Source organism: Tachypleus tridentatus, chromosome 12 (genome assembly GCF_004210375.1).
Source record: "Tachypleus tridentatus isolate NWPU-2018 chromosome 12, ASM421037v1, whole genome shotgun sequence".
NCBI lineage: Eukaryota > Metazoa > Arthropoda > Merostomata > Xiphosura > Limulidae > Tachypleus > Tachypleus tridentatus.
Genome location: NC_134836.1, coordinates 32,390,345 through 32,399,887, shown reverse-complemented (window position 1 = coordinate 32,399,887; position 9,543 = coordinate 32,390,345). Strand labels below are relative to the sequence as shown.

At 35.9% G+C, this 9,543-nt stretch overlaps 1 protein-coding gene across 1 annotated transcript; it reads left to right on the top strand.

Annotated features, from left to right (window-relative positions):
* The first annotated feature begins 1,176 nt into the window (after nt 1–1,176).
* LOC143235515 (uncharacterized) lies at nt 1,177–8,473 on the top strand. The gene is made up of 2 exons (XM_076473738.1): nt 1,177–1,399; nt 2,386–8,473. Exon 2 carries the CDS (start codon nt 6,984–6,986, stop codon nt 7,500–7,502), a length of 519 nt encoding a protein of 172 aa, XP_076329853.1. The 5' UTR covers nt 1,177–1,399; nt 2,386–6,983; the 3' UTR covers nt 7,503–8,473.
* Nucleotides 8,474–9,543: the final 1,070 nt, after the last annotated feature.

Here is a 9,543-nt window from a genome sequence, read left to right as displayed (position 1 = left end):
TAAACATTTTTAAGTTTAATTGGTGTAATTCGTGAGTTTTATGTGCGTACATGGAGCGCTACACACTTTGTTTTGAATTTCGCGCAAAGCTACATGAGGGCGATCTGTGCTAGCCGTCCGTAATTTAACAGTGGTGGAGTTAGTGAAAAGCAAGCTAGTCATCACTTCTAACTCTTGCTTGGGCTATTCGTTTACCAACGAAAAGTGGAATTAATCGTTACGTTATAACACACTCACGGCTGAAATGGCGAGCATGTTTAGTGTGAAACGGATTCGAACCCGCAACCCTCATAACCATCTGGCTATGCCGGGCCTCTACATCATTACGTAAGTATTTTGTTTGTTTGTTTGTTTTGGAATTTCGCACAAAGCTACTCGAGGGCTATCTGTGCTAGCCGTCCCTAATTTAGCAGTGTAAGACTAGAGGGAAGGCAGCTAGTCATCACCACCCACCGCCAACTCTTGGGTTACTCTTTTACCAACGAATAGTGGGATTGACCGTCACATTATAACGCCCTCATGGCTGGGAGGGCGAGCATGTTTTAGCGCGACGCGGGCGCGAACCCGCGACCCTCGGACGTTACGTAAGTAAACAAGTAACGAAGGTGTACGATTTTGTATTGCATTTTTAGGTTGGAGAAGTTGCAAGCACTGAAGAGAATTGTACACCGTGAGAAATGAAAACAAGATTCAGAGGGAGTGTAAGTTTTTTATATGCAAGGGATATATTAGATGACAATGATTTTCGAGAAGATAAAAACAGTGCTTATTAGCATTAGAGTAAAAAATAATGAATTTAGTTGTAATGAGCCTATTATGTTGAGCAACAAATTTCAGCATTTGGCTTCTGCATGTTGGAAAGAATGAAAATAAAAGGATCAGAGAAAGATGTAGAATTTTGGGTGATTTATCAACAAGATATATGGATAGAATAATCCGTTGGGAAAGTAAGGAGAAAATAAGGAGATCCTGCTAACTGGGAGAACAGGTGGAGAGTATAACTAACAGTGACCTAACAGGAGATAAGATAAAGGGGGCTCGCAGAGATGAAGTTTTTTTTTAATGGTGTATGTAGGGGTTAATGACATAGGAAAGGTAGGTCAGAGGAAATAACCGATAAGTGCATTGGATTATTAAAGGCATTTATGTTCAAGGAAACAGACCATTACTCTTCGTTAAAGTACAACCAAGAATTAACTGTGTAGATGAAGTTATAAGTAAACCACTAGGGTGAAATTATAGGTTTGTGATTTAGTATGTGAATTGTAAGGATGAGCAGACTGATTGGACTGGTTTGGATCAGTTCGGAGGAAGAAGGGAGCTTTTTTGGAATGAGTGGTTTACATTTAAATACTGTATCAGCTGGCTTGTTTTCTGAGACTATTAACTGTGCTGTAAGGTAGGTTTTAAACTAAAACTAAATAGTGATGAGGGCCAGAAAAACTAAACACAAAAAAAATAAGAGGAAAAACATTTAGCATGGTAAGTTAGTACAGAAGTAGTAGAAAAGGATAGACTTGATTGGCAGTGTTGTAATGCTAGGAGTATAAGAGAAAAAATATATGATTTTAAAGCACTGGTATGAATGGACAATTTTGATATAATAGGAATTAGAGAAACATATGTAAATTATTTTGATAGAAGAAGCTTCTTTGAAATACAGGGTTACAGAGCGAGGAGTAGCTTTATATGTTAATTATTAGTTACATTGTGTTGATGTTGAAGATATCAAAAGCAATTGAAAGGAAATTAAATCCATTTGGGTTTCTGTTAGTGTATATGGATGGAAAAGGCTTTCAATGGGAATTTCCAAAACAAGCACTTTAATAAATGATACTTGGCAAGTCCTAGAGCTCAATACATATCATATAAGGAAAACATGAAAATTTTATCAAATACTGTTGTGTCACACTTATTATATATATACACTGTGTCTTACTTGTCTCAGTTCTTCATTATAGAAATAATTAGTTTATGTAACATTGGAAATAAATTTGTAAAAATTAGTTTTTCAAAGGAGATGTTTCTCAATGTTGTCCATAAATTTACAGAAAAAAATTCATTAAAATTTAGAGTAACTCTTCTAAATTTTAATTCTAAGTTGAAAATTGTAGACACTTTCAAAAGCTAGTTTACTAGGGGTTGATTAGACATAACTGTTCTCACCTTTGTTCACAACTAATTATATAGTGGACATCTTTTCACTTTTATTAAACTTTTTTGTCACTGTGGTGTCTTAATGGACTACACCAACTATGTAACAACAAGTTTTAATTCTTCTTGTTGATTTTTCTTTGTCTTTAAAGAAACAATGTGTGGATGATGCTTCCACTGAAGCTGCATTTTTCCAGAATCTAAAGAGAGAAACATCTTTTTCTTTTACAGAGCCTGGTGACCAGAGTTAGTTAAAGATCACATCCATGCTTTTCTGCAAAAGTGATGTTGTTATTTTAGAATGGCCCTGTCTAAAATGAGGATCTATACGTAAGCATATCCAAACCTTTTTAACTACTTCAAAATAATATAGATACTGTATGTCTTCTGATATGGTATGCTTAAGCAGCTTTAACAATTCTTGATCTTTCTTCACATTCACTTTTGAATATCCTAAAGTAAATGCTGCAGAAAGGACATAAAGCAGGTATGGGTAAGTGTTATCAACTGAGAATTAGTACACTCTCTTATTAGGGATATAATAATGTATAGAAATGTGATGTAACATTGTATAAAGTGACACATAATACAGCTATGAATATAGTAAAATATATTTTAAATTTTAATCTCCAATAGCTGTTTACCTATAAGTCATAAAATAAAAGGTTTTGTTCCAAAATATGATAGTTGCATGTAGATTGCACAGGGTATATCCCGATAGGCAATGGTTATATGTAGTGTAAAGTGTGACATTAATTTGCACTTTCTTTGATGGATTTTCATTCTGCCTCATTGATTTACAAGTGAAGGTCATGAAGACCCTTTTACTGTGGCCAGTTTGACACATTTTCAATGTTGCTTTGTTTTTTTAGTGGAGTTTATCAACCATGTACAGTGTGACATTCCTAGCCACACTATACATGTAGCACTTCTGTGAGCCAGTTCAGATTCTGGACTGTGCTTATTTTCACTCTTTCTAGCAACTCTTTATAAACAGAGAGTGTATCTTGATACCTGCAAGGTGTGGTCTTCCACATGTATGTTTGTATACTATTCCATTGTGTACGATGTATCATGCTATTGGTTCATTTTGAGTGCTTCCTGAAGGGGATTTATTTATATAAGTAAATTTTGCTTTTGTGATCAATTCACTGTTTCAGCACTGGATTCTATTTGTATGTGAATAGAATTTAACATTCAACTTTTTCATGGACTGAAATGTTTTTCTTATAGATACTTCCTCTTACACTTCCCACCCTTCCTTTAGTGCATCGTTTCTTGCTCTTATAATGATGGGTAAATACAGAGAGACTGAGCTGTGGTATTAATGAGTCACACTTCATATAGTGAAGGATTTTCATGTACTTATTAGTATGCAGCAATGCCATGTCATGAAGCTAGTGGGCAGCACTGAATCAGAAAATTGTGTGAATAGTCACATAATTGTCACCAATACAATTTCAGTGTATTTAAGTAAGTTGGAAAATGCTTACGTTAAAATGAAATTCCAATACCTCAAGTTTGAAGGCATTTAATGCTCTTTAGTTTAGTACCGTCGAAATATTTTGTGTTTTCTGGCAGTGTAGAAAATGGTTGAGTAAGCCTTCACAAAAATAAAAATTTATGCAAGCTGATTAAAATATATGTCAGTGATGTAGGAGTGGGGTGGAATGAACATGGCTTTGTACATATCCTGACTTTATGAAGAGGTCAACTTGCAGAAAGTGTAGAGAAAACCTGTGAAAGGAATTGTTAGTTTCATCTTTAGTGTTGTAAATTTAACATTTTAAATGTTTTTGGATGGAATGGTTGAACTGAATTAAATTCAAATAAATGACTTATTATTTATCACAAATGTACTTTTGTTAAAATGGTTGTGTATGTTGATTGAAAAATATTGGTTTTATGTCAATTAATTAGTGATGTAGTACAGATTTTGTGTGTTGCAATGCATTTATCTTACTGTGTCTACTGCATCGTGATGTGATAAATATAAAACTAGAATAGATCTGTCATCCAACATTAAATGCAAGTTTTTAGTAGTCTTTTGTCAAAATATCAGATTACCTGTTGTTACACAATAATTCTGATCAGGGGCGTAGATCCTGGGGGGATGGGTGGGATACATCCCCCTTCATTTTAGGTGGGGAATGGTGCATACGATTACCCCCCCCCCCTACACTTTGGTCTGTTGAATTGTTTTATTGCATCACAGGCCTATAGATTGTGTGTTTGTTCTTGTGATTCTCGTGTTCTTACCAATCGAATTACATAATTAGGCCTAGATGTAGGCTTTTTCAGTAGCCGAAATGTACATCTTTGATATAGGCGTGCTTCTAAGCATTTCGATCTAAGCGATAGTTCGTATCAGTCATTAGGCATAAGTATACATGCAAGGCTTGCAAGCAGTATCACAGAATCTACCTTTGTCTTGTACATAGTTTAAGATTAAGTAAAATTTTCATCACAATAGATTGAACAGAGCATGAAATTCGAAAATATTATTCCCAAGCGTAAACTCCATTTGTAGCTTGTAGCTGCATCAATCTTATGTGTATATTGTGCGGTTTTCCTGCGCCATTTGTTCTTATGCATGTCTAGCCGGTTTTATTGTCGAACGTCTTACTCTCCTTAGCTGCCGAATCCGCTGACCATAGTTTACGTTTAGTGTACAGTTAACGACATGTTCGGGCTGCTCAGATCCAGACGCGCCCTACATCACCCTCTCCGCTCCCTTTAGTCTGAGACTCGATTTTACAACAAGGCTCATTAGACCTGTGTTTGTGGCCCTCATTAATCCATGAAATTTCAGATTATCACCGCCCTCTAATGAAGTGCTGGTGCTTTATGGTAAAATAACAATATATTCTCTTGTCATATATAGTAAAAATATTGTATTTTCTTGTATAATTAGAACACAAAAGGAGCGATTTCAACGGCCTGAAGCCTCTACTCGAATTGTATTGCTAGTTTTTGTTTAGGTATTTTTATTTAATAGACATTATATCGCAACGTGTTTACCTTTTGATGAGAACTGAAATATAATATATTTGTGATTGTTTAAGTATTTTTCGAGAAACTTGCAATTACTTGTGTTGTAACTAGCACACATTAATGTCCCAGCGATGCCCAGGCGGTCAGTCGGCTCGATAGTCACTGTGAGGTTAGCGCGTTTGACTTAAATACATTGTACAGTTCAGTCCTACTCTACTTCCATTCTGTTCTATCTTCGTTCGTTGTACGTTAGAGTTTTTCAATAAAGACTGTATTTTAGCCTGTTGAGTCATTTGGGAAACAGATTCCAATTATGACAGGGAAGCGTTTGAAACTTTCCGATATTAGACAGTTCTGCAAGCCGGTTACTAGTACTACAAGTGACAATGCAGATGCGGATAATCCAACAACCACAAGCAAAGGAATAGAAACTTGCCATATAGAGGAGATGGACGAGTCTGAAAATGCTTGTGCAACTATTGCACATCATGAACCACCAGATAGTTGTGAAACAAGTTTGTGCAGTAATGAAAAATCTGATACTCCACAGATACAGTGTGGAAAGCCATATCATCCAGACGCACAACTAATACCACGACAGAAAGCAAAATATCAACTTCCAGGGCAAGTGGTGTGATAAGTTCCCATGACTGCACTTCGACAATCAGACTCAAAAAGTCATATGCTTTCATTGTGCCAAGGCGGAAAATAGAGGCCTTTTTACGGGGAAATTGGAGAGGCCAGTGGAGTATACCCTTATATCCGCCAGTTTTTGCAACTGGAAAAAGGCAAAACAGAAATTCAACGAACACCAATCCTTCTCTCAGCACAGATTCACTATATCTCCAGAAGGTTCACTTGATGTAACTCCAGTAACTGTCCAGCTACATGATGGAAAAAAGAAGTAGCAGGAAGAATGCAAAAGAAGTCTAGCCAAAATATTGAGAAGTTTACGTTTCTTATTGCGTCAAGCTTTAGCATTACATGGACATACTGATACGGAGGGGAACTTCCTGCAGTTAATGAAGCTCCTGGAAGACGAAGATCCTGAGTGACGGCCTACTTGTCAAAGAAAACCACATTCACATCACCCCAGGCTCAGAATGAAATAATGGAGATGTTTAGCCATCAAATACTGAGGAACATAGCACACGAAGTGCAGCAAAGTAAAATCTTTGCATTAATGGTTGATGACACTCAAGATGTTACAGGTGCCAAAAGGAAGATATATGTGTACGATACGTAGATGAGAACCTTGACGTCCATGAGACATTTCACAAATTTCATTTGTGCAGTGTTTCAAATACAATTGGTGAAATAGTATCCTCGACTATACTTGGTGTACTGACTAGACTAAATTTACCACTGTCAGGATGAAGAGCACAAACTTATGACGGAGCTGCTAACATGAATGGTGCGTACAGTGGATGCCAAGCAAAAATAAAAGAGAAGCAACCGTCAGCTTTGTTTTTTCACTGCGGAGCACACAAGGCTAATTTAATAATGCAACATGCAGTTGAAGCTTGTGAATGTGTTTGAGATTCTATTCAGTGGGTACATGAACTTGGTGTCTTGCTTCAAAGGTCAGGCAAATACAAGACGATCTTTGAAAATATTGTGTCGTCAGACAGCCACAATGGTCCAGTTAAATACATCTGCCTGCTGTGTCCAACATGCTGGTTGTGCCGCCTATCTGCAATTACATGTGCTAATGATCACTACAGCGACATTGTTGATTCTTTGTCTGAATTAGCAAATGAAAAATCAGATGTAGCAGTGAAAGCAGAGGTCTGCTGGACAGATTTGACAAAGGAAAGACAGGTTTAGGATTGTTGATGGCTCAGCATCCATTAGCTGCATTAGAGAAACTAAACCGTGCATTCCAAGCAAAATCAGCGACAATATCTGCCATGATTGAAGCATCTGCAATGACAGTTGAGCAATTGCAGGTATTGCGAATAGAGGAAAATTACAACAAGATATTTTATGAAGCTGAGAAAAAGGTAACTTTTCTAGATCTGGTACCTATCGAACTACCACGCATTCGCAGACTCCCCAGAAAGATCACAGGTGATGGCTCAGCACACCATTCTCCAACAGCTAGAGATTACTACAGAAGCCAATATTTTGAATTTGTGGACACAATCATAGAACATCTGACCACTAGATTCAATGCAGACAACAATGAATTGAGGCAATATCTGGCACTTGAGAACATGATCACATCTGGCAAGATTGACAACTCGGTTATAAACTTCTATCCAAAAATATCTGCACAACGGCTCGAGTTTCAGTTGACCATGTTCAAAGGAACAACAAAAGCAGTATCTCTGAAAGGTGCGAAGGATGCTTAATGTAAAATGCATGAAACAAGCCAGCAGATGTTTAGTGAAGTGTTTCTTCTCATGAAAACTTTGCTTATTTGTCCAGTGTCCAGCTGCCAATGTAAACGCAGCTTTTATGCATTAAGACGGTTGAAGACGTGGTTAAGGTCAACTATGTCTCAGTGCCGCCTCAACCATGAGGCAGTTTGTCATACTCACAAAGATGAGGTCGACAAGATAAATATAGAAGAGCTTATGAAAGAATTCATAAACATATCATTACAAAGGAGGTCTACGTTTAGGAACGTGTAGACTAGAGGACTAAATGAACTTTACTTCAATGAAAAGTATGGATAATTATGTGCTACATTGTATTGATGTGTAATTTTCAAGAGTTCGCAAAGACATTTTAATTATTTTTATCAAACAATATCAACAGTTTTTCAGTAGATATAAACTTATCAAGCATAATTACTAATTTTATTAATATTTGAAAACGTAATTCATGCAATGAAAGTTATTAATAACCTTGTAAAGTATAATGGCCATCTTTTATACTGTGCAGTGTGCAGGAATAAATTCATGTGGCAGTTAATTTGTGACACATTTGTCTTTATTCTATTAACATTTTGAAAACTGTTCACAACACCTCACTTATACAAACCTACATGGAAACCTTGAAGTATCGTGGCAACAAGATTACTCTGTGACTGCATGTTTACAGCTTTCAGGTTCACGTAATCAGAGATTACCAATTTGCAAATTGAACAGTCCACATAAGTGGTTGCAAAAATCACCCTCCTATCGGGTGTAAAAAATCTACGGCTCTGAATTTTATAACAATCACTTCGCACAAAGTTGAAACTCAAATGGCGTTGACTAACACAATTCACAGTTGGATATATAAGACAAAGTTCTCTGTGAATGGTAGAAGACACTGATGTTAAGAGACAAGGATTAAAATTCATGAAAGACGAGTAACGTTTGTTACATACAAATTATGTGTGTAATTACATACTTAAAGTTTCGTTTAAAGCATTTTTAACTTCCAGTTATCTTAGAGATGCGAATCCCATCTGCATTTTAGTATGTACAGTATAAATCATAGAATCCAAATTACATTGTTCCATTTCCACAGGACAAAATTATCCTTTCATTATTACAAGTATAACAGTGTAAGATTTCGCATATATCCACAGTATTTTCACAACTATAATGACACGATTTAAAAAAATAGCAATAATTAAAGGTGATATACTATAAGCTTATGTATTATAGCAACACAACAGCTGTGCGTTGTTAATTTTTCTCGTGACGCCATTTAAGATCGTATCATTTCATTCCCTAATAAATGATAAAATGATTTTTGAAGTGCTTAATCAGAAGGTAACATAATTATTTTTATCAAAATCTATCAAGGGCACTTTTTAGGATCCTTGTATCGACAGGTGATTACGTCATATTGGCAGCAGCTGCAAACATTCACAGACACAATGGTGATGTGTCTTTTGATATGATAACCTTTACTAATAGTTCACAATATACAATTAACTAAGGCTACAAACGTGTTTTTTTTTATCTCACATAGTCAATCGGATACAATTTTAGAACTTGGAAGGAAGAAAGATAGAAGCAAAGAGTCCTAAACTACAAAATAGTTCATAATATTATTTGCACAAGGAAACGGTTACACAGATTAAAAATAACGCAGTTCAATAAATGTCCGTATTGCCAGCATATAGAAACAGTTAAACATGTTTTCTATGACTGTACGCATGCAAATGCATTTTAGAGACCTTTCTATTTAACATTTCAGTTGCTATTTTTGATAAATTATCTTTTGCATTTCTTATGAATGAATTAAAATATCAGATTTTGTTCTTGAGGTGGAAAGCAACGTATGAAGATGAAAGAGAAAATGTTCTGGTGGTCATAAAGAGAGTGTGAACTTAAGATTGAAGTAAAACTATCTCCATCTGAATACAAGATGATACGAGCCTTGAAAGGGTCGAGATTGTTTCAACAGAAGGGCGTATTTATCACTATTTTAACTAACTTAAAGTGGTCGACG